This window comes from Pocillopora damicornis, chromosome 6, assembly GCF_964200805.1.
Source record: "Pocillopora damicornis chromosome 6, jaPocDami1.2, whole genome shotgun sequence".
In the NCBI taxonomy this organism is placed as follows: domain Eukaryota; kingdom Metazoa; phylum Cnidaria; class Anthozoa; order Scleractinia; family Pocilloporidae; genus Pocillopora; species Pocillopora damicornis.
Genome location: NC_142675.1, coordinates 374,854 through 401,347, shown reverse-complemented (window position 1 = coordinate 401,347; position 26,494 = coordinate 374,854). Strand labels below are relative to the sequence as shown.

The following is a 26,494-nucleotide window of genomic DNA, read 5'->3' as shown; positions in this document are numbered from 1 at the left end:
GCCCATATTAAGCAGACACTAGCTTAAGTGTCAAATTTATTACTCCCAAGATGTACCTGTAAATTGAACCTGCATTGAACAGATAACTACCTGGTGAACGCAGACACCAAAGATAAGATCATTTGTTCTTTGAAACCTGTGTTAATTAGACATATCACTGCGTGTGTGTGTGTGTTATTGAGTGTTATTGCCACGTAATAGAACTGCGCGTGAACAAGTTTAATTTTGGTTAATTTTGAGAAGAGAGTGATATGAATGATCACGACAATTTGTCTCGCTGACCCGCCCTATACAAGAGACGGTATTGGGGAGAACAACGGAGAGACAAATCCCTCAATAGTAGGAGCCAGAGGATTGAGGTGGGCTAGGGGGAGGGAAGGGACCTGATTGTAGGTTTGTCATCTCAAAGCAGACATGGAGAGGCGTGTCATCCTAGTCACGCCCACTTTTTTGCAGTTAGTAACACAGCTTTCGTGCAGCCGACTGAAATAGAATCTGTATTTCATGTTTTTTGTCTTAAAAGTCACGCTATCAGAATAAACTGTTCAAATAGTCGCCATGGCTTGACGGTGAAGGCATCTTTTCCTCCCCGTCCTCCTTTTTAAACCCTTGACCCCTAAGAGTGACTGGCGTCTATTATTTCTCCTCACAAAATCACCCCTGAATCACACGTTAAGGTCGCAAGAATAAAGGAAATGATCACCAACTAAATAAGCTCTCGATTGTTTAGACAAATGCTTCTTGTCAGCAACCTTGGAAATGTATGGTGAAAACCCTAGGAGATTATGCATACTGAAGTTAGAATATAAAGGTTTAAAAAGTGTTGTTTCCTTTCTAATCAGTTTGCAACCATTTCAAGAATTTACACTCCTCTGTTGACATAACCCCTTCCTTTCCGAGTTCTTCACCCCCCCCCCCCCCCACTCTCAGAAAGGCCCTTAACGTTTATCTCTACAGAATGACAAAACCCCCTCAGTCCCCCCAGAATGAGAACTGGTTAGTAATGAATTTCCGTTCAACAGCGCACATGTGCATTTAGTTAAATTCAGGTTCAAAGATGTAGCGAAAGCGCATTGGTCAGGTAACGCGTTGCTGTCAGCGGCCATCGACTCAGCGTGATATCACGTGATCCGTCCCAAGCTCCTCCCTCCACTTTGTTTTGAGTATGGCTCTAAATTATTTCCCATGAACAGAGCCCTATGGTTCCCCTGCGCTTGTGTATATTTTGGATGAGCTGCGAGGGTTGATTTGTTTTTTGAAAACACTCCAATGTAAATGTATGCGTATTGTGGAAATAGGAGAGTTTGTGTGGGCTGAGGTGTAGCGCAACACTCGTGATCGTTCTACGGATGTGACAAGCTTCCCGTGCGTGGCTTCGCGACTAGGTAGAGATTCAAATTCTTCAGTGAGCAGTGCGGTCGTGAATTCATCACTTTGGACTATCAACATGGCATACGGACTGGACGATATTGATTTGGCTGCGCTGAAGGTGAGTCAGATTTCGCTATATACCCTGACAATTCCTTTTTAGTGGACTGAATTCAAAGATGGTTTGCAATAGATCTCGCAATATTTTAAGAGCCTTAAGCCGGTGAACTCACAGGTTGATGAAGATATTGAACTCAGAAAAAATGTGTAATCCTAAGAGCTGTCAATACGTGGTCAGCTTTCGGCGGATGTATTTTTTAAAATGTAGTTTTTCGCGATGTACTCGAAAAAGCCGATGTCTAGACAATTCAAACGAGAAATCCCGGTGATTTTACCTACTGGGCTTTATCTGTTTCTTTATCGTGCCTGTAATTGATAACTAAGTACTGAGTATTGCCTTTGCAGGATCCAGCCGGAATATTCGATCTGGTCGAAGTTGTTGGAAATGGAACGTATGGGCAAGTACATAAGGTATTGCTAAGAGGATCTTAGATAAAATTGCTCGATCAGTTCGCGATGTGTAATAATTTCTAGCCCGGTAACTTGTTTTGCTCCAATACCTGTGCATTTCATTTTCCGTGTAAATTTTTCATGCGTTTGAAATAAAGAAAACGTTTCTTTTGTTCTGAAATGAATTGCGATCGCCTTGTCGCAGATTGCACGGGCTTAAAGCAGAATTAAAGAGGATTTTCATGCAAATACTCTCTTGACAATGTGATGGTTGATAATTTGCGAGCTCAACTATTTAGCTTAAAATCGATTACTGAAAAATATTTCTTACTCGAGGGATATCATTACGTGCACATTTAGCCAGTTTTTAAGACAACTCTTTGTTTTATAACAGCTTGATAACAAATGAACAGAAGAATTGACTTCTCTCTTGTTACACTTCTTATTTCGTCTTTGATCATATATTTGATAAATTATTGATGCTAAGTGGCAGATAAGAACTTCTGTTGCACGCAAAACACCATATACTGAGAGATCAATCAGGATTTAGGAGAGCTTAACGGAGTATGTGATGAAAGAACTTGTTGTTTTCACTCCTTCAGTTTCATTACCAACCATGTAGAATATATTTCACATTTCACCTCCTTCGTATTAAAAACAGATGTACATAGTTTGAAGTAGTTTTTGCTTACACCATACCGAAAATGTTTGCGCTAGACCCAAACAGAAAAATAACCTCTTGCCATCGTGTTTTCTTTATTAGTGAAACCTCTAAATTCCAAATTTAAACTATGCATCGAGTGGTTCTTTATTCTTTAGACTTATAAAAAACTGTGGGACCAAAACATGTTAGTGTTTGTTCTTTGTTCTTTTAAATTAACTCAATTGGAAACAATTTTAAAGATAATTGCTCATTATGGAATGTTGTGATTTCAATTTTACAGTAAGTAGATGATTGGTTCACTGACACGGCCAGAATTTCAACTGTCTGTTAAACAGGCAGTATTTTTACAAACCTCAAACACTAAACAGCGATCTTTTGAATATTTATTGTTCATATTAATGCTTTCTGTGACCTAAAACTTCAAGTGAAAGAGTTGTTTTAAAAGAAATTTCGTGACATCTCAGCATGTTTTGTTTTAACTTGTTTATGTTGCGCTAGAATTTGCAGTTATGATTTGGTTTTAAAGTGTGATACATATCTGAAGGATCGCTTGGTAGGAAATAACAGTGTTGATGACAAATCTGGGGTAGTGGTTTACTCAGTGGGATCCTCTGCTAATGGCACTGAGAGAACTCATGCACTCTGACGAAGGGCTAATGCTTGAAATGTCAGCTTTGAAAGCTTTTACCGTAGCCAATTTATGTTATCAACTCGGTTAATGATACCAAATTACCCTGTGAGAACTTGGTGTTGGAATGCAACCCTGTTCAAGTTTTATTGAAACAAGATAATGTGGTTTTATCAACCCCAGTTGATAATGTAACTTGATCACCGCAAAGAGTTTCTCAAGCTGACCTTTGAAGCTTTAGCCCTTTGTCAGAACTCAGTTGTTGAAGAGAGTAACATTTTGAAAATTATGATTAGCACAGGACAAACAAAACCACTTTCATCCCTCTGGTGATTATGACCATGGTCAACTCTGATTGAACTATCAGGAAAACTTGGGCTACTCTCAGTTATGTTTGGCACTTCCTTGCTGTTTTGTGAACTTCAGTAGTAAAATCATGGAAGATAAATTTGAATATTTCTTTCCTTAACAAATTCAGGGTCGTCACAAAAGAACTGGGCAACTTGCAGCCATTAAAATCATGGATGTTACAGAAGTAAGTATTTCCAACCATCTCTGTTGAAATCTTTTTATTGGAACATTGACATAACCCTGTGAAACATTGCTTGCATATTGAATAAATATTCAGTTTATGATAACTATGAATTTTTTTCAGGATGAAGAGGAAGAAATTAAGCTTGAAATAAATGTTCTTAGAAAGGTAGGTACACATACAGAAGTCAACCATCCACCTTGCAAAATTACCTGATGAATCCTTTTACACAAGGAGTAAAATTAAACTGCAACACAACCCTCTAGTTGGCACAATTTTTAGAAGAATTTGTCATTGCCTAAAATTTCCTATGGATCAACTTTTCAAAACATTGATAACCAGTTGTCATTTTGGTGCTAGACTTTTCCCAATCTTTGAAATTTACAGATAATTGACTATGCGATTTTTTTTTAGTGGGGATAAGATATCAATTTTGCGGCATGTTCTGACTAAATTGTGTGTGTGTATTCTTTAGTTTTCTCATCATCGGAACATAGCAACATACTATGGAGCATTTGTGAAGAAGGGTTTACCAGGACAGGAGGACCAGCTGTGGGTATGTTAATAATTACTGTTTGTGCACCTCTTTATGCTTATTTTAAATATAATGTGCTAAAGAACAACATTGGAAGTTGCTATGGCCTAGTTAAAAATTGAACCTTGGACTGAGAGGTCTGGGTACAATACCTGACAGGTCATTGTATTGTCTCTTTGGTGTAAAACACTTTCTTCCCACAGTGCCTCTCTCCACCCAGAAGTGTGAATGGATACCTCTAACCTGTTAGGGAAGTGTACATAAATGGTCAGGGGTGACCTACAGAGGACCACACTGTCCAGTTGAAATAGACAGACTGTCTCCTAGTTGCCTAGTGCTATAGAATTCAGGAATAGTTAACTGCAATTATTGAACTCATAGACTCTCAGCCTCACTTTCCCCACCCACAGACAACCTGTTCCGTGACTTAAATCTTATTAATTAATATCATTTAAGTAGAAGCTTTCCTGTTTGCCAGTTTTTAGTCGAAGTGGCATTCAAGGCCAATGTTAGATTGTTAGCTGAAGAGTTAGAAAATCCCCTATTTAATTCTTACTGGTGTGATTGTGTGTTCTAATACATTGTTTGTTTTTTGATCAGCTTGTAATGGAGTTTTGTGGTGCAGGATCCATAACGGACCTGGTTAAAGGTAAGTTTACAAGTAATATTCTACCAGTAAGGTTCACACTCTGGTGCAAATTAAACCAATGTATAGAGAGGTAAAGCTTGAATTATTCTTTAAATTTTATTTTTTTGCCTTTGTTTCTTAAAGCTTCAAGAGGAAAATCTTTGAAGGAAGAATGGATTTCATATATATGTCATGAAGTGTTGAATGTAAGTTCTCCAGTGCACTTGTTACTAGGCATTTGTGATGTTGCTCATGATACTTCATGTTTTCAGGTTTAAAACTTTCAGCTACACATGCTCTATGTCTGATGTAACTTTCTTTTTTAGGGAGTTAGTCACCTTCATCAAAACCATGTCATTCACAGAGACATAAAAGGACAGAATGTGTTACTAACAGACAGTGCTGAGGTGAAGTTAGGTAAGAACATGCCATCACTTGTAAAATGTGTGTTTTTTATTTCAATGGCTAGATTACTGCATTTACCAATTTGACGCTTACTATGAAGTCCAGAGAACTAAATGTTGTCATGTTTTTTGGCACCAATCAAGTGACTCAAATCAACCAATCATGGCTCAGCCATTTTAACTTGAAAGGTGCCGTTACATACACATGATGTCACTGTACTAAAAATGTAATATTAATTCACAAACTTTTATTATGTAGTTGATTTTGGAGTTAGTGCTCAATTGGACAGAACCATTGGAAGACGAAATACCTTCATTGGAACTCCTTACTGGTAAGAAAATCTGTTTGTGTTGTAAAACAAAAGAACTTTATAAAGTCATTTTTCCTTCTAAGGTATGCAATAAATCACTTATTTTATGCTCTACTTTGGATCTGTAGAAAATCATTTGATTATTATTAATTTTGAACGTGGACATCTCAAAGAGAAATTTAACCTATTATTTTTCATCCTTTGTGAACCTTTACAAAAAAGAATAATGTAAAGCACAAGTTATGAGACAAAAATGCAGATAAACATGATCATTTTGTTGTAGGATGGCTCCAGAAGTTATTGCTTGTGATGAGCAGCCAGATGCCACATACGACAACAGGGTATGGAATTTTAGAAAATCATTTCTTTGTAAATGGGTGAAAGGGTTAAAATGGCATTGGAACTGGTTTCTGTGAAATTGAATTTAGCAAAAAGTTAGCAACCTTGAATTGTGTTGATCAAAGAAAATCTTTTTCATATTTCAGTGTGATATGTGGTCAATAGGAATTACTGCAATTGAAATGGCTGAAACCCAACCACGTAAGAATTGTTTCCTCTTATCAACTGGAAATTTTAATTTTAAATCCTGCTTTGATTAGTGACTGATGAAAAGATTACAAGTTAACAAGAGAGAGCTTTCTCCCACAGCTTTATGTGACATGCATCCAATGAGAGCTTTATTTCTGATTCCACGGAGTGATCCTCCTCGACTGAAGTCAAAGAAGGCATGGTCCAAGAAATTCCATAATTTTGTCAACACATGCTTGATTAAAGATTACCAGCATAGACCAACAGCAGACCAGCTTTTACAGGTAAAGTTGTTTCTATCATTGTTGTTATTGGCTTTGACTCATCTACACTGAAGTTGCCATTGTTGTTGTCATCTTTATCATTATTATTATCATCAGCATCATTATCATCATATCTAAGAGATAGTAAATATGCATTGATTGGTTGAGCTTAATAATATTGATAACAGTAATAATAATAACATTAATTGACCTCTCACCCAAGCAGGGTTTTCAGTGCCAATACAAACAAATTGAAACAAACATTGTAAATAACCAACTGGCAGGAGACAGACCAGTTGGCTGTGTACAAAGCACAGCCAAGAAGTTGAACTTGGGGCAATTGCAAACAAATCTAGAGAGCAGCAAGATGTCCAGTAGTCCAGTGGTCGGTGCACTGGGCTCTGAGTTGGACAACCTGGATTCTAGTCCTGGTCGGGTCAAGGCGTTGTGCCCTTGAGACGTGCTGGAAAAAAAAATTGCAAGCTCCGCTTTTAGGCTTGGCTAAATCTATATATCATAATCCTAACCCTATGCATTCAAGGAGGAATATTGTAAAGAAATTGTGAAAATTTTGAGAGTATGAGAGGATCTAAAAATAAGTTGTCGATCTGTGAATTGAAACATATTGAAAGTTTTGCATTATCTTTTTGGTTCACTTCTGGACTGCTCAGGTGCCTTGCTTTATTCTGTAAAAGAAGAATTCAAGTTTATTTTTGATTTTAACTGCAGCATGAATTTATCCGTGATGCAAGATCTCATGAAAGGAAGATAAGAATTGAATTGAAGGATTTCATTGACAGGATGAAAAAGAAGAGAGGTAAGTGCGGTTGTTTGTGCTCTTTTAACTTGTGAACAGATACTAAACCATGGTTAGTCTTTTGGTGTTGTGTTTTGAAGTAACAGTATTTTCTGCTATTTCTTGCAGCACCACCTGATCATGAAGAAGAGTATCAGTATTCAGGAAGTGAGGAGGAAGATGAGCAGTTGTTAGCAGGAATGATTGCTGAGGAAATGGGGTGAGAACTTTATCATCAGGAAAGTTCATTCATGCTTCTTGCTAGAGTATTCCTTCACTCGGAGGGAAGTAGTGCCTGGTAACCAGTTTTAGGTTATGGAATAGTACGTCAGTAGCTGTGCACTGTAAATTAGGAGTCACAAAGTTCTGTTTTGAGTCTTGTCGAGATATTCTCTTTAGGGTACCATTTCATTTAAAAACTCAACTGATTCAATTGACACTTGTTTCTTTCTGACAGTATTGTAAATGTTCAGTCAACTTTGAGAAGAAATTTAACCCTCATGCAAGGAGGAACTTTTGGAAGAGGTGAGATTCTGGTAAATTAGAGGTATGCACTAACAAACATTGCAGTAGGACTTTACTATAAAAGGGAATTTACTATGTTAGAGACATCTCCAGAGTTCTGATAAAACCTGTCATTTTTGCATCTGAATGTCATACTAGAAGGTAAATTTGCCTATTACTGTTGTTTAAATCAATGTTCATTGCAAAATATATGTAGTGTACATCAGTTTAAATTTTCAGAGATATATAAAGTTTCTTGAATCATTAATGGTCTGAGTCACGCTTTTCAGGTAATAATTATCCACCGAGAAGGACAAGCAGTGGCAGCAGCCCAGTGAGTGATACATTTTCATTGCTTTCCTTCTTTTTTGGTTATTTAAAGAACAAAAAAAAGGGTGCTCTACAGAATTTTGTATTCTTTAAAAAGCGGGAAAACTTAAAATAATTATCAAGACCTTGAAAAAGTATGGAAACAACTTTAATTCATGTAAAAATGATTAGAAATTTTCAAGTTGATTCTGGGTTTTTCCACCATAAGGTAGTTGAATGTCACATGAAACACCTTGAGCAAAATGTTGAATCAGCATTGTCAGAAAGGTTCCACTTTTTAGGGCAAAATCTTTACAGCCACTCATCCTATTAGGCTATTTCATGTATCTCAATCTTGAGTCTGAAAATTGAAGATAAAGGTATGAAAAAGTCTTGAATTTTTAGCACTTAAGTTTTTTACAAATCCTGAAACAAGGCAGCTAGTCTCTTTGTCTCCTTCACAGCTACTGTTTGGACACAAGATGCTTTAGAGGGAAAGTGCTTGGTGTGTCAAGTGTAAATGATAGCTGTGAAAGTGAATACCACCCTCTTTGAGTTTACCAAGTTGTTTTCCTCTCCTTCCTGTTGCAGGAAATGAACCTGAACCATGGCGCACCTCAGCACATGGGTGCAACTGGTGGTTATGACAATGATGTGTTCCTGGACACCAGTGTTGACAGCTTCATGACTTTTCAAACAGATGACACCCTCACGGCATCCAGCCATTCACGACACCGGTGAGGCTTACCGCCCAACCTTTGCCAATAAGCTACACCTTAAGGTGGCATGTTGCATTCTTCTGACCCTTATTTTCTGTACTTTGTAGTAAGGGACTTAAAGCATTGTCTGCTTTTATTTATTGGATGCCAAGTAATTCAGGGCTATGTAAACATTTAGGTTGGATATCTGGTTGATAATATCAGACGCATAAAACGTTTTTATTTGCTAATCGTTTCAGAGTATCTTTGGATGAGCAGCAAGATGGTGAATCCACACTTAGACCTCAAAGAGAAGGTAGGTAGTGACAGCACATTTCTGTTTTGTAATTCTTGATGTAAAACATTCATTGATGACTTCTGCTAAGCTTATTAAAAATCAATCATATCAGTCTCTGTAAGAGACAACAGTCCATTTCAGGAATATCCTTGCCCCAGAAATCAAGTCTCATAAGTTATTTTTGGTCTTTGGTTGTGATTGAATTTTTCTTTCAAAACTAATTTCTCTTTCACAGCTCACCAAGAGGATTTGGATGGATATGATACAATGGTGGTAAAAGATGACGATGATGACTCGGTATTAAGCTTTGCTCTTTGTTTTATCGTTTGTTTTTTAGCTTTTACTGAGTTTTAATTACTTCAGTTAGCTGTTGGCAGTCGGCTTTGGAAAATGTGCCCTCTGTTATCAGAAGATGAAACCTTCTTTCGTTTTGACCTTATCTTCGTTACTCGGTGTTTCTTTTGTTTTCTTGTGCCTAGTTACTGATAAAAATTAATTAAGCAAACACTAAACTGTTTACGTTTTATGCAATAATAACGTCATAATATTTTTCTTCAGCAGTCAAGTGCCTCAACTGCTAGTATCGGTGAGGCAAGCAACCCCACCCGACCTCTGACGAACAATCTGCCAGACGTGCTACCAACACAACAGCAAGTAAAGGTATGAGGAGTGGCGTTATGCAATAAATATCACAGGTCTGCAATGTGTGCAGAGCAGGGTTCAGAGGGGAGAATGGTATAATTGAAATTTCATAAGTCATTGATAAATAATTTCTACAATCATTTTTGGAACTTTTGACTGAATTTTTTTTTAACTTTTTGGGGGATTTTACTGGTGAAATCTTGCTTCTCAAACATAGTTTTTCCTCCGCCGCGTTCGCCATCTTCTCCGGAACTAATGATATATTTTTTCTCAATTCAGAAGTCTCAGACTGAGCGCCATAAGTCATCAGATGAATCCATCGCCTCCTCCATTGTGCCCCAGGACCCTAGGAGAGACAGGAAATTCTCCAAACAACGAAGTTTTGGCTTCAGTCGTCAGTCCCAGGCTCCCTCTGAGGTGTCGGTGAACTTGACCCCTGACAGAACTTCAATCGCTAACTTGGACGATCTGGGAGTAAGTTGACTCGTTCGTTGTTCGCCAGAACAGGCTCTACTGTTTTTCCTGGTTATCTTGGGCGAGCGCAATGGACTGCAAGTGGCAGGCAAATAAAATCGTCAATTAAAATATTGTTATTTTCCTCTTGCGCACGCCTAGCGCGCGTGTGAAGAACCCGAGCCAGCCCACAGCTCGTGTTACTGACTCGCGTTCGCCTTCCCCGCGTGTAACTGACTCTTGCACGCCTCCGCGCGTGCAGCTGACTCACACACTCTTTACTTGCGTGTAATTGACCCGCGTTGCTAAAACGCCCCAGCTCGCTTGAAAAGGCAGAAAATAATTAGCGCTGGCTCTCTACTGTACATAAACGACGTAAATAACAGTTTGAAAAAACTTACAAATTTATTAATTCCTGTCTTCTGTTAGATGCCGCAGATAAGAAAGTACAAGTACAAATTCCGAACAGAAATCTTATGTGGAGCTCTGTGGGGTACTGAAGAATTTACAGACTTGTACTCAGTCTTGTGACTTACTATTTCTTTTTGTGGCCTTTTGATTTAATAAACATCTAATACATCTTCTTGTGCTACATTTTCAGGAGTCAACCTTCTTGTTGGAACAGAAAGTGGATTATTTTTACTGGATCGGAGTGGTTATGGCAAAGGTGGATGATAATTTTGTGTGTACTTTAATCCTCGCCAATTTTTTCGATCTTCGTTGTATTAGTATTTTTGCTGTTTGTCGTCATTTTGTGTGTGTGTGTGTGTGTGTTTGTCTGTTCTTGTTCCTTGAATTTAGAACTAACCCAAGTTGTGGCGTTCTTTTTCAGTTTTTCAATTGATATCCAGACGCAGATTCCAACAGATAGATGTACTTGAGGGGATAAACGTTCTTATTTCCATCAGTGGTAGGTTTTTTTTTCCACTATCCTCCTCATCTCGTTCTTTAAAGCCTTTAATCCCTAAGAGTGACTAGCATCTAATTTCTCCTTACAATGTCACCACTGAATCACACATTAATGTCATGAGAATAAAGGATATGATCACTAACTAAAGAAACTTTTGATTGTAAGACAAATTCTCCTTGTCAGCACCTTAGTAAATGTACAGAGAACAGTATGGAGAATATGCATACTGATGTTGGGGTGTAAAGGGTTCATTTGAACCGTTTTGTTCATCGATTAGTTTTCAAGCACATTGAGATCCTGTTGAGCCCAAGTTTGAACTAAGTTTCCATTTCTCAATCTTTAAAAATTTTATCTGTTTTCTCCTTTCTAGGAAAACAAAACAAACTCCGTGTGTATTATCTGTCATGGCTGAAAGCGAAGATTCTAAAGGGAGAAGAGGTATAGAAGCTCATGGTTCTTTAGAGCCCATATGTCTACATTTTTCGCAGATAAAACGAAAATGATTTTGTATTTTTCCCAGGTGTCTGTCTGTAATGCTGTATGTGTTTTCTTTTCTGTTTTTTTTTTTTAACTTGTGTGCAGGCGGAGAATATCCGAAGGCAGCGAGGTTACACAACAGTCGGTGATCTGGAGGGATGTGTTCACTACAAAGTTGGTAAGACTGATTCAAATCTTCACCACAAGAATTTTTCACGAATGTTTTTCCGATTTCGATTACATGAAACCTACCCCCTCGATACTTCGTCGTCCGCGTTTCGTCCATCCACATTTAGGCCTGGGTGGAGATAGGTACTATGCGAATAAATTGTCTTGTCAGGGCTCGAACCCAGCCCCCCTTCCGGAATTCCGCTTGGTAACCATCGCGCAACCTCGTATTCCAGATAGAAGCAGTGATTATTGATCAACGACTCTTTTACCTTGCAGTGAATTTCCACCGAATCAAATTTCTTGCCATCGCCACTGAGAACATGATTGAAGTTTACGCTTGGGCTCCAAAACCATATCACAAGTTTATGGCCTTTAAGGTGAGCTTAACTGAGTAATTACTGCACAACAGAATTTTTGATAGTCGATGTTTTCTAGCTCACTGTCTCAAAAACCGAGCTTAAGAACGAATCTTGTAGCCCGGTTTTTGTGTAGCAACTTTCTGGCGGAACACTTGACTTATTCTTGACCCGGAAATCTTACTTCCAGTCTCACCCCTGTCTATTCGACCAGGTGGGTAGATTAGAAATGGGGAGAGTTTACTTGACCTGCTGTTAAAGTCTAGAGGATCTTACGTGGATATCTTGTACCAAACACTTTCCGAGCACTCTCCTTTAGTTATTATTAATAAGTGTTTTTTTTTTCTTTCTTCAGTCTTTCTCGTACTTACCCCAGAAACCTCTGATGTTGAATGTATCAATAGAGGCGGAAAACAGCAGACTAAAAGTCTGTTACTCCTCTGAAATAGGTTAGTGCAACCTTACCCACTACCCCCTCCTCCCTCTCCAAAGGTTACCACTGCTAGTGGCAAACGGGACAATCCACAATTGCTCATCAGAAATTGTAGGTCATTGGAACCCCACCCCACCTCCGCTCCACCCTCAAGGTTACCATTGCTTGTGTTAAACAGAAAATCGTCACTAAGTATTCATCAGAAACTGTATCAAACTTTCTTTCTTTGTAAGAAGACACTCAAATTTCTGAGCCCAGCGGGTGGTGTTGGCTATTTCTGAAATGCCCCAAGCCTTTGTTTGATAACGAGAGTAAGTGTTAAACCAGTGACATGGAAAAGATTTGACTCTCATGAGCATACAATTCATTTGCACATAAAAAAACTTTTGGAACCCGGAGATAGCCTATAACTCTATAAGGCTCAGACTGAGGCCAAACTCATTTACTAGCTCATCACGAGTAAAACTCTACAATTATATTCTCCTTTGTTGTTTTATATGAATACTGAGAGGAAACTGGAGAGAATTTGCCTATTGATCAAGTTGATTGTTTCGCAGGTTTTCATGCTGTTGACTTGGACTCAGCTTCAGTTAATGATTTATTTATTCCTACTCAGGTCAGTTTGATCGACAAATTTCTTTCATGTTGTTTTTGTTAAAATTGAAGAACATTTTTAAGGAAATAATAGAAGTTCATTTTTATTTCTGAATTTTTCTTATGTTTTACAGCTTCAAGAAAAGTTCCAGCCGCATGCTATTATTCCTCTACCAAGTAAGGATTATTGTGATTTTCTCCTTACTTATGTGAGACAGACTGTATGGAGACTGTTAAGGAGAATTTGTGATTTTGTCAGCCGTTTCTTTTAATGATATCAAGTTCGATATTTACTGTGTCGTTTTATAAGTCGACCAGGAGTTGAGCGCTTTTATGAATAAAAACTGTCTTAGCCTTTTTCGATATTGTTTTGCTGGTTTTAATTAAGTGTTTACGTTGTGTTTTAGGTTCGAGTGGTTTGGAACTTCTTCTCTGTTTTAACAGTAAGTACGGATGCATAACTAATTTAATTAGACATGCTGCTTTACCGTTTTGAAGTTCGCCATCCATAACCATCCATCGAATCTTTGAGTTTCCACCTAAAGTCGGACGGTCGATCCGATTCCCGACTGTTTTGTCGATTTCGGACTCTTTCCTCGGCGTTGTCCGAAAGTTAACGAAACCGTCCGTAGTCGTAGGAAACCTTCCGAAATAATACGAAATCGACCAAATCAGGCCGAATCGTCGGAGATTAAACGGAAACGAAAAAAAGGCGAAACCTTCCCAATTCGAACGTAATCACCTATAATGAGACGTAAGGATCCTAACTTGGATGGAAGCAAATGACACCGTTCCAAATTTGAAGAAATATTTTGGTCGTTTAAATTATATTGTTACGATTATTTTAACACAGAGTCGTTATGCTCCTACTTCTTATCTAGATGAAGGCGTTTACGTTAATACCAACGGAGAACTGGTGAGACATGCCGTGTTACAATGGGGCGAGACTCCATACGCTATCGGTAAGTTTTATCTCCTTTGTAGATATGAATTCCCTTAGGTTTTATTCTTCTTCGGTCTCTGATTATTTTTGTTAATTTTGCCAAACGCTAAGTTAGTTTTTCAGTACTTTTCACAACTTGGCGGTTATCTGGCGCTGTGAGAGAAGCACTTTCGCTTTTGAAAATATCCTTGGCGTGATATCGTACTCCTCTGTCGAATTTGAGGGTTTGGGATTTGGGATTGTTTTGGTTCTGCTTAAGTCTACTAAGCGCTGTGATTGGTCCAGAAAACACGTGCCACTTTCTCAACCAATCAAATTCCTCACTAAAACCAATCACGACTTGGTCACTTGCGTTTTCCCGCGCTTCAGACATTTTGACAGTTCTGAGTTCCCGTTGGCTTCTTGTCATTTTAACCATTTCCTTGATTGGCCGTTGTGATTCGTTTTGTTTTGGTTTAACGACACCCAATCGAAAAGCGCTCTACTTCTCACAATCTCAACTATTTTTGTAAATAGAATAAGAAAGATGGTTGGTTTTGAGCTCGGTAAAGAAATAAAGGAAGATTTTTTTTTTTTGTCTTGTCACGAGCGGGGACAAAGAAAAATAAAACATCTTTCTCCATTTCTTCACCGAGCTCAAAACTTAGTATCTTTCTTCCCTTATTTACAAAACATGACGCTATCGACATTGCTGATCCTAGCAGTATGTAGGACGCGTGTCATATATAAACTTTGTGATAGACCTCGCTCACCGTGGGGTCTCTGTGGCTCAGTGGTACAGCACCGGAGCGCGGAATCTGAAGGTCTGAGGTTCGATTCCTCATGGGGACTTTGTTCCACGCTCGTGAAAAGACGAAAAAAAACCTTACTCAGTTTCAACTATTATTGCAGCTCACATAGGCTCAGGACAAATAATGGGATGGGGAGAAAAGGCCATTGAGGTCAGATCTGTGGAGACGGGACTTTTGGATGGTGTGTTTATGCACAAAAGAGCTCAGACGTTTAGATTTCTCTGTGAAAGAAACGAAAAGGTCAGTCTCTTATTATCTTCGTGCCACTTGTCACGTAACATGGTCACGCTTTTCGTTTGACGATTTGTTGTCACGCTATATCACTGTCACTTTGCTGTCATTGTTTTTATTTTTCATTGCAGGTTTTCTTCGCTTCTCGGTCGAGTTCAAGTGGCCAGATTTACTTCATGACGCTAAGCAAGACATTTAAAAACTTTGGTTACTAATATTTACACAAACTGCTCTTTGGGACGGAAATGAAATGACGGCTCAAGAAAGAGAGAGCTCACAGGGCTACAGTGGTGGCTACGTTTGTTCGTAATCTACCTGAGGGAACCTGCAGAGATTTCACGTGTTCCTCGGAATAGGTTTTCTTCTTTGGGGTTTAAAGCTTAGAAGACCTTCGTCTAGTTTTTTCCCTTATCACACTGACCTGAGAAGTGTGCTTTAGCAGTGAAAAGATTCAGCTCTCGATTTTTTTGCAAAGATTAACAGTATAATTTATTGGTTACGTTGTAGTAACACATTTTAAGGGGTAAGATTTAATTATTTGTAAACAAAAGTGAAAGCCAAAACAAAACAAACAAAGCAGAACCGAAATTTAACGTGGAAAAGTATAATTGCAACTTTGAAAGCACAGAATAACTTCTCTCGAGAAGCTCTGTATAAAATCTTTTTTATCCATGTAAATACAGTTTTCGTTAATTAAATTGCGTTAATCTTTTTACATTGAATTCGGTATCTTTAAATCATGTCAAATGTGAATTTTAATGAGTTAGTTTGTAGTCTAAGAGAGTTTTAGCGCTCAGCCTTTATTCAAGAAATTTTTCGATCTTAACGGCATGCTTTCTGAGAGTAAGCCATTTATTTTAAACAGTGTTGTAGGTTTTTTAAAAAATCTTTTTGAATACGTCTTTTAGAGTTTTAGAGGGCCAATCGAACTCTGACCCACGAAACTCGTTTTATTTAGTGAACAGAGCCTGCGTTAGTTTATTATCGGTCAGTTGTACAATCGTATGATTTTCGGAAACTTCGGTTTCCGAACATTGAGCACGAATAGTGTGATTTATTTATTAACTTTAGAGGCGGGACCTTGTTCGTGAAAAAAGAAAATTTTGTACAGAACGCTTTTAACTTGACCTAATTATTGCAACATGAGTTGAACGAAAAGCTGAAATCGTTACAGTATGACATGCGACCATTTCGCTGTGATTTTCTTGATTTAGATACTAAGCTTTTTTTTTATCAGTGTACTACCGAAATTTATTTTGCTCGTCTTAATACGGTTTTTATCGACTGACTGAACGGTCCTGCTCCTAATATGCAAACGAGCTATATCTCGTGTCGCTCATCTGTTAAAAAGAACGCTGTAAAACGTAACGTAAAAAAGATCCAAAGGTCATGAAAAGCTTCCTCGTAACTTCAATACTGATATGTGTGAAATTGTAGCCTCCAAATCGCTAAGGTTCCTGAATGATAAGGCACTAACATTGAGTGACGGTTGCAAATAATGCCCAAAATAATTGTTAAATTTTATTATTTTAGATATTTTTCTTAGACTCCAGAGATTGCTGTCGAAGCTAGAATAAAGTGCAAATACAGATTTACCGTGTTTTTTAATAAAGCGAAATGGTTAGTAATCCTGTTATCACTTTATTACTAAATGTAAGAGCTCTTTACAACATTAGAATGATACCCTACGTGTGTTCTCTGTGTGATCAAGTGTTCTCTGTTTCATGTTCTTTGTTATTTTCCTACAATCCTCTTATTCACACCATAAGCCTTTTCAGAAGCAAACGTGTTTTTACAGGAGACCGATTGACTGGGGGAGGGGGTACGGTGTAATTGGTAGCCCACTCTATTCCTTTCGGGACCTTTCTGGGACCCACCATGATGGAATTGTGACAATGTTAATCCTTTCGTAAAATGTTATTCTCACTCGAAATATGCTCTTGCAATACGAAATAAACAATTCTTTCTTTTACCAACAAAATCTGTGCGATACATAGGGAATTAAGAACGTTTTATATGATTACGGGCTGTATGACTCGTTTGTTGCACCGCTCTTGAATTTACCACACTCCCTTAACCATCACGTACACTTGACCTGCGCTCAGGCATGTCCTTTTTTGCTTTGTCTACTTACTATGGGATATTTCGTTTGTTTCGAAATTATTTTGGCTCGGTTGAAATATTGTTCACTGAACTTTCAACCTCTCGATTCTCCAATGAGCTTTGATCCCATAGCGCGCTGGACAGGGGTGGAGGGAGTAGGGGTAACCCATGGTACCTTATTTTACTGTGAATCAGAGACCCAGAGAGGGACGAGCCCTTAATTAGCATAACAAATATGCAAGACAAATAAGTGTACTTGTCGTCTCAGGAGATGTCAGCTGAGCACGGGAGAGCACAGGGTGACAGTTGGGACGCAGTTTACAGCAGCACGATTCTGGTAATTTGGAGCTTTTATTACTGTCAAGGGCAGCAAAATTCTTGCTCATGAGATAATATTTTCTGTTGTGCGGCAGAAGTCAGCGCAACGAAGACTTTTACCCCGTACAATGCTTGCAGGGCCAAACGGAAGCATAAATAGCTCAACCGAAGGAAAAGGATTGAATGAATTGGAGGATACTGTGGGATCATCTTTTGCTGATATCTGGGACAACACAAGCGTCGAGGTTAGAATGTAACTGCTTTGATTGAACTTTATATGAATATACGCATTCTGGCCCAAAGAATCAGATCATTTGTTCGGATGAAAGGTCAGTTTCGTTTTGAACATCGCATGCACGTCGCTGTCAAATTGCATTACTTCGGAATTGTTACATAATTTGCCTATAACTTCTGTGGTGAAAGTAAATTAAGGGTTTTCTATATCTTTCGAGAACATGCGTGAGTTGTTTTTAGTTTAATATTACACAATCTCTCTCGCGAAGTTAAACTTTAATTTTATATGTTATCAAATGAGGAAAGGTGCTTCTGTCTTCCTCATTTGTAATTTTTTCCAAGTCGTGACGCGTTCCTGATCCAAACATTGCTTATTTACGAGTTTGAACAAAGCTTTTCTAGCTTGGTTAACAGTTCACAAGTGTCTTAAATTTTCAGCCAAGTAATTACCACATAACATGTTATCTTTCATAAATTCGACCACTTTATTATTGTTATTTTTAATCATCATGATAGTTTTTTGATGGTTACGATGCGATTGGCTTATTTTTTCGGGTTTATTGGGATAAAATAGTCTCAGCAGAGAAACGATTATCTTAATGCCAACAAAGATTTCTTAACACAAAGGAGGGGTCAATATCCACTCCATTTTGGAAACAGTTATTACTCACAAATACTTTCATTGTTGATGAAAGAGGGGGGGGGGGGTCAGATACTTCCTCAACCCCTCCTCCCTTTTTTTATGTCCTTGATGGGGGGACACCCCTTCTAAATACGCAGAAAAGGTCTCAATATGACCTCCTGCAAGCAAGGTACTCTTAGTTGAAGCACCACATTATGTATGTCCTAGAGCTGGATCATACATGTTAGCCTTGAACTCTCATGAGTGATTAAGACAGAATTTCTCCTTACAATATCAATACAATATCAAGTAGAAAAGCGATGAGAATAAAGAAAAAAATCAATCAGGGGATTATAAGTTGATCCAATTCCAAATTCTCCAAACTAACATCACAAGAACTGTATGGAAGACAGTAAGAAGAATTACTGATGAGATCTTGGGAGTGAAAGGGTTAAAACAACACCTACGTCCCCAAGTATAGCAGTGATCCTTGCTGGTGAGTTCCAACTTAACCCTTTAGCTCCCAGAAGTGATTAACATGTAATTTCTCCCTGTAATATTCACACACTATCCAGCAAACTGGTAATGAGAATACTCAAACTTATCAAGTTGAAGTTATTCTTTTTATCAAACATCAAATTCTCATAACCAATTTACAAGGAAATGTGAAGCAATTATAGGGAGAATTAACATCCAGATCTTGAGAGTTAAAGGCTCAAGCAATTGGAGAAAAGAAGCCTGAAACAAATTTAGGCTTCAATGAGATTTGAACCTGTGTCTCCCTTATTCTAGTTGGGCAAGAGATACTAGTTGAGTAAATGTGGTATTTGATTAAAGATTATGAGTGATATCTCCAATGTTATATTAGTGTTAGTAATATTTGTTAACTGACTTTGTTACAGATCAGAGACCAAGACAAAGGAGACTTCAATGCTACAACAAGCTTGTTGCTAACTTGTAAAAGCCAGGTTATTTATCCTTATTTCTACATCCTCTCCTTGGTAAGTTTAGATTCCAAGAGTAACTCATTAGTCATATACAGACGAATAACAGGGGTGAGTTTCTTAAGAAACTGTTGTGCTACGTCAGTGGGAGAGTTTAACAAGGTAATTTAGTATTATGAGCTTAGATGATAAATAAATGTAAATTGGCCTTCATAAACAATTTAGAAGTTGACATTTTGAGCATTAGCCCTTTCTTGTTCTGCTCTAACAAAGGGCTAACACTCAAAATGTCAGCTTTGAGTCTCTTTATGTTGGCCAATTTATGTTGTCAACTCAGTTGATTATACTAAATTACCCACTTATACGCAGAGCAAAAGTCCTTGTCATTTAATCATCTGCACTAGGGCAGCATAAAGCATTTTGGTAACAGCTTTGACTTAAAAACCTTGTAATGGCCTTGCTCATCCAAGGGTCACTGTGGAAGAGCATGGGAGCACAGAAGCTAAATGTTTGAGGGTTATTCCTCATGGGGACTCCAATTTTTTTCTTCATCCCACGCCTGTGAAAAGATGAAAATCATCTATCTTTAACTTGTTTCTTGTAGTTCATAACTTTTGGTTTAAGCCACTGCACCTTGACATCAGTGTAGAAGATTTTATCAAACAATCAACAGCTTCTTTAGTCAGTGATCATTTCCTTTAGTATCCTGACCTTAATGTGTGATTCAGGAATGATATTTTAAGAAGAAATTAGATGTTAATCAGTCTTAGGGGTCAAACAGTTAATTCTTTTCCCTTGATTCAGAGTTGATACTAGTGACTGTCATTTTCTTTATTTTTCAGGTTGCCTGGCGACCATTTAATATTCAATCCTTTCGTTACCAAGGATGTTCAATGCGGAAATTCTTGAACATTATATACACACTGATTATTTTTGTCCTGATTATCTTCAGCTATGTGTCAAGCATATTAGCTTGTCAAGCCAGGCTGGATATACCTTCGGTATGCAGCTTGTAGACTTATTAACTCTTATCAACCCCATTTACCCCCAAGGTTTCAATAGTAACTCTCCTTATTGTCTGTCATACAATTCTTGTAATGTTACTTTGGAGAATTTGGTCTTGGATCAACCAATAATCCCCTGATTGATATTTTTCTTTATTCTCATCACTTGTCTGCATGATATTGTATTGATATTGTAAGGAGAAATTCTGTCTTGGTCACTCATGGGAGTTAAAGAGTTAACATTAGTATGCATATTCTTCATACTGTTCTCTTTAAGTTTCCTTTGGTGCTGACAAGGAGAATTTTGTAAATAATCGAAAGCCTCTCTAGTCGGTGATTATTTCCTCTATACTCGTGACCCTACTGTTTGATTTGGGGGTGATATTGTAAGGATAAATTAGATGCTAGTCACTCTAAGAGGTCAAAGAGTTAATACTTGTGGGGTAAATTTGTGACGTTTATACACATTGAAAAAGTAAAGCTGATTAGATTACCCTTAGGAGCAGTTTGCCAATAGATTCCACAGTCATCATATATTAGTATGTAATAACTTCAAATCATCTGTTCAAATTGTCTGTGTGTTTGCTAGTTGCAGATTGTTGTTTTGTGAACACATTCTTAAGTAAAATTATTGGATTTTAGCGCTATATAAATAAAATTATTATTATTATTATTTATTATTATTAAAAATGGATTCAGTGGATGCATACAATTCATTGTGTAGTGTTTCACTCCTAAGATCTCTTTTAGTAATTGTCCTTACTGTCTTTTATTCAATTATTATGATTTAAGTGTAGAGAACATGGTATTGGATCAACTAGTATTCCCCTAACTGATGTTTTTCTTTAATCTCATTACTTATCTGCTTGATTTGTATTGATACTGTAAGGAGAAATTCTGTCTTGGTCACTCAATCACATTTGATTGTGACATTTCTCTCTGTTTATATCATTCCAGACACCAGCAACAAAACTTTCAACATCTCAACCAAATTCTCACCATGGCAACATTAACACAGCACCAACAATGCCAACAACAAACCACACAAATAAAACATCAACTTCACACACAAGCAAACCAGGTATACCATTCTATACCTTGGCAGCACCAGCCTCTTGGGACCCAGCAGTCATGGAGTGTACTCATATATTTAGCACATACGTGGTACCAGATATTCTTCACTTTCTAGCATTTTTGATCGGATTCTACATGTTTAGGATTCAAGAGAGTGAGGGCCTCCATGCACTGATAGAAAAGGTATGCTTACGTAAAGTGTCATGATAGATTTTATATTATCAGTGGTCACCTTCTTGAGTGGCAAAGTTTTATGATGAGGACATTTTTCTTGAGATTCATTTTAGTAGTCAACTTACCAACAAAATTACTAATCTTTAGCCCCTCTGGTTTCATTGTTAGTAGTGAAACCTTCCCCTCAACTTGATCATTTAATTTTTCTCAGGTTTTTTTGCTTAGTTCAGTTCCCAGAAGAATCACCTCAAGGCTGCGGTATGTGCTGTTTCTCCTACACACATAAGTTTTGATTTGTGTGTATGTATATTTAGTGAATTATGCAGTTGTGTTTAGAATTCTCCTTGCTTTAATTCTGTGAAACAATTTGGATTTTTATTTTATCAGTCCTCAATGATTAATAGCCAAAGAGAAGCAAAATCTGGTTTTAAGGGTTTCAAATCAGGAAAAATATTAGAGCACAACATTATGCTTTGAAACAAATTGTTAAATATTCCACAAAGTCATTTCTAACTCCTAATGCAAAATTACCTCTCCTTGATTAAAAGTCCCCAGACCTTATTTAAAATATTTTTTTTCTCACAAAGCCTAAGACAACTAAATTTTGCCTTTTGGCAACCTATAACTTTGCTTTAATTTATGAAAATTTTTGAGAGCTGACTAACCAGCTTAGTTTTCAGGCAGAAAGCATTTAATGGTCAGTTTTGTTCCTTTGACAGGTTTTTCCTTTTTGGTGGTTTTTTCATAGTGTTCCTGGGCATCTGTAATTTTATTTTGTTTTGTTTTGCCTACCATTTGAAGTCAGTCACAGAATTCATAAACAACCCAAGGTAAGGCAGCCAAGTCACACACTGTGATTAAATTTTAAAAGATTTTTAAATTACCTTATTAGAGAGGGAAGCTTGACAGAAATGGGTTCATAAGAGAGGGGACTAGATGAAAGGGGGACATACTAGAGAGGATAACTTATTAGGGAGGGGGCTCCTTAGAGAGAGGGGCTTAGAGAGAGGGTCTTATTAGTATTTGGTCTTATTAGAGCATTTGTGTTCAGATAGTATAGGGCTATGATGCTAAACAGGCCCATTATACCAAAAATTGTGTTACTGATTTTGATATTCATTTGTATCAATTAGCAGTTCAGGGATTTAAACATGAAATTAAGTTATTTGCCAGACATCCCTCTTTGCTTGACCCATTTTATCTTGTTGGGGAAAAATCCTTTCCTAGTTTATGTCCTTCATAGGTTACAATTTGTAACTGAAGCTTATTTTTTCTATCTTTAGAGCTCAGGGGATTGCAGCAGTTGTAATGGGACTGGGCCGACTTGTAGAGTTATGTGTCAGCGTTGTTACTATTGTAAATTACTGTGCACAGTGTGAATTGTTGATTTTCTATATTCGTGAAATCGCATTGCGCATGGAAGAGAAAACCAAAGATCTTGACAGCATAATGAAGGTAATGGTGTACTTAAATATTCTGGCCTTTACCCCCCTCCCCCCTCCCCTCACACCCTTAACCCTTTGACTCCCATGAGTGACCAAGACAGAATTTCTCCTTACAATATCAATATAATATCAACCAGATGAGTGATGAGAATAAAGAAAAATATCAATTTGGGGATAGTTAGTTGATCCAATACTAAATTCTCTGAACTAACATAAAAATTGTGTGGTGGACAGTAAGGAGAAGACAAATTTGATCTGGAAGGTAAAGGGTTAATTGACTTTAGGGCTTGTTTCCTTTTATTTTTGGATGGAAGAGTAGGAAGACTGGAACCAAGAACATGATTTACGGTGGGGGGTGGGATGGTGATAATTTGATACAGGGTTATAACAGGGGAGGAGTACTAGATATATCTGATAGTATAAGTGTCAGTCTCAGCAGAGTATATTATTATAAGATGATTTTCTGTTATGTCAACTTTTCCCAAATTTGATTGAAGTTTCAAAATCGTCAATGAAAATATGGAAGGTGATCATCCATTTGCAGGATCTATCTGATCTCTTTCTCACTAACCCTATTGTACTTGTCTTTCTTTCTATTTTTGCATCAGGACATTCTTGAAGTAAAGAAAAATCTCTCCAGAGTGAATGGACTTATATCAGTGATTGCAACTCTTATAATATTTAGTTACTTTGAACTTTCTGTGATAGGTAATTAAAGATTAACACAAATTTTTACCTAAAGTTTTAAAGTTTGAAAAATTTTTGGATTTTATGATAGTACATCATAGTTTTTATTCTTGTCTGTAAGGTTGTCTCAAAGCCTTAGGACTTGCAGTAAATATTAAAGCTAAATCTTGGTAATTTGGATTTCTTTTTAGGGTTTTGTAACTTATCACTTCAGATTAAAAAATTAAAAGTAAAAAAGAGCAAACTGATGTACAGAATCTTTAAACCGCTGATAAGTTTTGCCATCATCATTTGCCCTATAACTATCGTAAGTAGCTTAAACCATTTTTATTTCTTAGTTTGATGTACATTCACTGTTTCTATATGGATGTGGTCTCTCTTCTTTCCTTGTTTTTTTTCACCTGTCTATTTTTTTTTTCATTTTTCTGATAATCTCTTTGACCCCTATGCATAAGTAGCTTCCAATTTCTCCTTACAATATCATCCCTGAATTACACATTTAGGCCACATGTATAAAGGAAATGATCACCAGCTAAAGAAGCTCTTGTTTGTTGAACAAACTGTCCCTTCAACAACTTAGAAGATGTATAGAGAACATTTGGAGAATATACATATTGATGTTGGGGTGTAAAGGGTTGATATAAGAACGTTTTACACAAGTAGAAATGTCATTGTTGTTGTTGTTGCTGTCCCTGCTAAGCTAACTTTAAAATCTGCCTTCACACTAAATGTTCCATATTCTCAAAGTGTATATGATTATGTTATTTACTGGTTATTCTTTGTCTTTCAAGGCTGCTCGTTTGACTTCAGCTGCTCGCAAACTTAAACAGAATAGTTTGCAAATCAGAGTGTTTGGATATCCTTCTGCTTCTCAACTGGATTTGGATTCATTTGTATTGTTTACACACAGTACTGAAATGAAGGTAACTTAAGTATCTTGATTAAGGACAGCTTGTTTCACAAGGATGGTGGAGTAGGGGGGGGAACTCTTGGGGAAGATAGGGTTCAGCTCCCTTCCCCCCCCCCACATTTCATTGAAAGTTTCTTTGGCCCATGGGTCCATTGCCATACTTATGGATCATACGTCCATAAAGCATGTTGTGAGGTGTTTGCACTACAAACTGTTTTAACAGGAGGGAAGATTTCAACTTTAGTTAACTTAATAACCGCATTCAAGGTATTGGCAAAGGATAATTGTCTCTTCATCTCCCAGGCCAAGCTGCTGTTTATGCCAGTTCAATTCTCTTTTCTGTCTGGTGTTGTGGCAGTAGTGGTGTTTGTACTCCTACTCATGTTACAGTTGGGCATTATTGCTGGCAAGAATAGATACCTTTGAGAGGAGGACCCCATTGTGAAGAGGACCCTTATGTGAAGAGGACCCTGATATGAACAAGACCCTGATGTGAACAGGACCCTGATGTGAACAGGACCTTGATGTGAGCAGGACCTTGATGTGACACTTATTTGTGCCCCTGGCAGAGAGGATCAAAAAGACTACCTACAGTTTATCTAAAGAAGTAAACCTAAGCAAATGGCTTGGATAACAGTGGGTGATCAGCATTTATGACATCCTTTGTGTTTCATTCATCTTTTCTGTCTTAATTAATTTATCAATTATATTGATTGATTTTCAAGCAAAAACCTGTAAGGGTAAGATATCTGAAAAATAATATCTTTGAATGAAGTATTCAAATTTCTACCATATCTACCTTTTGTTGAGCATTCTCTTGTGAGAGAAACTTTTTTTACGTTAAAAGAGCTGTGTTCCTGGTTCACTTTAATTTTGCTTTTTGTATGAAAATTTCCTTTGAATTTTTTCTCAATGAAAAAAGAAAAAAAACAGGTTTTCTGATAAATTACTGCATAGACCAATGTCAAATATTGAAGTAGATATGCAAGTAACAATTTTTTGGAAAAAAGAAGTTTCATTTGTTGCATTTGGTATCCAGCAAGTTATTAGCAAATGTACTCCATGTTGCTGTAGGTCTTTTCAGGAATAGATCACAGATAACATCAAAATGTAGTTAAAACAACAAAGTAGCACATGAGGCACAGCCAAGTGTGTCACTGATGCTTTTGTCCTCTTCAACAGATCATGAGTAAGAACCGATCAAAAAATGAGTGAATATTTTACCTTATCATCATATAATGAATAACAACAGCAATTGAAGAAATGACTGATGTAAAAATCCATTTGCTAGTCTTCGGCATATAATTTGAATATTGTAAATGACAAATGTTGCAGATATATTTTTATATATCTGCATTATGAGTGTCCCTCTTTCTCATGAAGATTACTTTGACAGTAGTATATTGAACAAAGTATGATAACTTGATTATCTATTTGTGAAGAGGAATCCATTGTGAACAAGACGTGCTTACTAGTGATGTAAGATTTATCGTTCACAAAGAAATTCTCTTTAAATATTGTTTACAAAGATTACCGGTATCTGTAATATGTAATAATTATTGAAACTGTAATAATTGTAATATCTGTAATAATTATTCTAAACTGTACAAAATTTGAAGATTGTTATAATTATTACCATTGTAATAATTAACAAATTTTCCGAACTCGTAAAGCAATGTGAAATATAAGAATATTTCTAGATGACAAAATGAAATGCGGAGCAACTACACATTATAGGGCCACAGATGTCCATCTTGTCGGTGTGCTAAAACAAGGACCTTCCATGGACATCAGAGCGCGCTAAAATTAGTTCCATTCCTGTTTCGATTGCCGTGCGCTTTTCCAAAACGTCTCTGCTCCTTTTTGTTGTGTTCTTGGCCGAGACAAGTTTGTATCATGTTACGTCAGAATGAACCACGACAGGATGGGTCTTGTCGCTCCAAAGCTGACCTTTTCATGTGAAATTAACATAGTCTTACGTCCACCCCTCCATTCCCCGTCC

At 37.3% G+C, this 26,494-nt stretch overlaps 1 protein-coding gene and 1 non-coding gene across 3 annotated transcripts; both read left to right on the top strand.

The window, feature by feature from the left end:
- Positions 1–1,031: 1,031 nt before the first annotated feature.
- Positions 1,032–16,605, top strand: LOC113686287 (mitogen-activated protein kinase kinase kinase kinase 4). Of its 2 annotated transcripts, none has more exons than XM_027203893.2 (34): positions 1,032–1,489; positions 1,834–1,899; positions 3,649–3,705; positions 3,826–3,870; positions 4,178–4,258; positions 4,838–4,886; positions 5,010–5,071; positions 5,192–5,282; positions 5,529–5,601; positions 5,864–5,921; positions 6,066–6,120; positions 6,229–6,392; positions 7,101–7,188; positions 7,297–7,387; positions 7,625–7,692; positions 7,962–8,005; positions 8,572–8,717; positions 8,939–8,994; positions 9,212–9,273; positions 9,538–9,636; positions 9,898–10,092; positions 10,501–10,564; positions 10,673–10,738; positions 10,904–10,981; positions 11,352–11,419; positions 11,564–11,636; positions 11,906–12,006; positions 12,341–12,434; positions 12,976–13,034; positions 13,147–13,189; positions 13,420–13,455; positions 13,894–13,974; positions 14,847–14,986; positions 15,109–16,605. In XM_027203893.2, the coding sequence occupies exons 1-34, from the start codon at positions 1,448–1,450 to the stop codon at positions 15,190–15,192; spliced, it is 2,679 nt and encodes an 892-aa protein (XP_027059694.1). In that variant the 5' UTR covers positions 1,032–1,447; the 3' UTR covers positions 15,193–16,605. The 2 variants fall into 2 exon arrangements, with proteins under 2 accessions (XP_027059694.1, XP_027059693.1); XM_027203892.2 differs by having other exon boundaries at positions 9,535–9,636.
- Positions 16,606–17,315: 710 nt separating this feature from the next.
- LOC113686238 (uncharacterized) lies at positions 17,316–26,201 on the top strand. The gene is made up of 12 exons (XR_016187677.1): positions 17,316–17,417; positions 17,494–17,643; positions 19,157–19,255; positions 20,041–20,250; positions 21,160–21,459; positions 21,662–21,708; positions 22,170–22,280; positions 22,734–22,905; positions 23,504–23,603; positions 23,774–23,889; positions 24,374–24,505; positions 24,796–26,201. It is a non-coding gene; the product is annotated as an uncharacterized LOC113686238 (transcript).
- The last annotated feature ends 293 nt before the right edge of the window (positions 26,202–26,494 follow it).

Bases quoted from the DNA above. Each gene is read 5' to 3' on its own strand.
- LOC113686287 (XM_027203892.2), top strand. From the start codon at position 1,448: ATGGCATACGGACTGGACGATATTGATTTGGCTGCGCTGAAG. The intron at 3,871-4,177 runs GTAGGTACACAT...TGTATTCTTTAG, and splicing joins AAATAAATGTTCTTAGAAAG to TTTTCTCATCATCGGAACAT. The intron at 10,982-11,351 runs GTAGGTTTTTTT...TCTCCTTTCTAG, and splicing joins CGTTCTTATTTCCATCAGTG to GAAAACAAAACAAACTCCGT.